Raw genomic sequence first — 1,260 nt, forward strand, 5'->3', positions numbered from 1 at the left:
TGACAAGACAACGAAGAACAAGGAGCAGCAGAGGGACTTTACTTTCCAATTTCCGCGCGCACGCACTGATGCAGCCGATGTCACTGTCGAGGTGGATGTAGTTGAGGTTGAAGTTTGCGGCCTCCATCTCACGCGAATCCTCCTGGCTCCAGTCACGCATCGCAAACACATCCTTCTGCCTATACTCGGCATTGTCGTCAAAGTTGAACTTGGCGTCCATGCAGTAGACTGAAGCGGGAGACAAAAATGCAGAGAATAACAAGTGAGACTAGAAACGGGTCTCCCGTTCACAAAGAAGGTGCAAGCAGCGGGGCACGATTTCTATAACAATTGTAAAACATAAATATAATGAAAATAAAGTAATAAAAAAGTTTAAAAAAAATATTTACAAAAATAAAAAGCAAGTAGTAAACGGACAATAGGGAAAGCTGTTAAAAACAAATCGCGCTGACGCACGCACACGCGTGCGCGCGTAGCGACGTGACTCACTCGTTCCCGTCGCATCCTCTGCCATTGGGTTGATCTCGATCATCGAGGCGTCCTTCGCGACGAAAAGGTTGTACAGCCGCACCATCTGCTCCGCGGCCTGCGACGCATGAACAAAAACAAGCGGTGAGAAATCGCGCGTGTCGCCGTCGGAAACCGAGCACTCGGACGGGTCAGTTAACCGAGCCATCGCTGCCTCAGTTTATTAATTATAATTATTTATCCATTATTACAACTAATTATTCGTCATTTTTTATCATTATTCATTAAATTATAATTAATTAAATTATTATTTATTAATGAAGAGAAAACCGCCGCCGCCGCCGCCTCGTAAGTCACGCCCGCGCTCCACTCCTCCCTAGATGGGCGCCGTCGCCACGCGGCTACCCACCTGCGGCTGCAGGTTGCGCGAGAATTCCATCTTGTCGGCCATCTTGAGCGCGGTGTCCGTGTCGAGGCCGTCGACGATGTCTATGGGCATGCGGACGATCGCGTCGGGGTGTTCCGCCGCCACGTCCTCGATGTTCATGCCTCCCTGCGAGCTGCCCACCATCACGGGACCCTGCAGCAGTGTGGGAGAGTTAAGCTGTGTGTGTATGTATGTAGGTAGGTAGGTATGTGTGTGTGTGTGTGTGTGTATGTGTATGTTCATGCCTCCCTGCGAGCTGGCCACCATCACAGGACCCTGCAGCAGTGTGGGAGAGTTAAGCTGTGTGTGTATGTATGTAGGTAGGTAGGTATGTGTGTGTGTGTGTGTGTATGTGTATGTTCATG

The 1,260-nt window shown here is 49.7% G+C and overlaps 1 protein-coding gene across 1 annotated transcript; it reads right to left on the minus strand.

Annotated features, from left to right (window-relative positions):
- Positions 1–66: 66 nt before the first annotated feature.
- LOC106820030 (succinyl-CoA ligase [ADP-forming] subunit beta, mitochondrial-like) lies at positions 67–1,162 on the minus strand (the record flags this gene model as incomplete). Its single annotated transcript, XM_014824587.1, has 3 exons — positions 878–1,162; positions 490–586; positions 67–228 (listed from the first exon to the last, which is right to left on the minus strand). Coding segments are annotated over exons 1-3 (544 nt in total), but the record flags the coding sequence as incomplete, so codon positions are not given.
- Between the last annotated feature and the right edge of the window lie 98 nt (positions 1,163–1,260).

This window comes from Priapulus caudatus, unplaced genomic scaffold (assembly GCF_000485595.1).
Source record: "Priapulus caudatus unplaced genomic scaffold, Priapulus_caudatus-5.0.1 Scaffold5920, whole genome shotgun sequence".
NCBI lineage: Eukaryota > Metazoa > Priapulida > Priapulimorpha > Priapulimorphida > Priapulidae > Priapulus > Priapulus caudatus.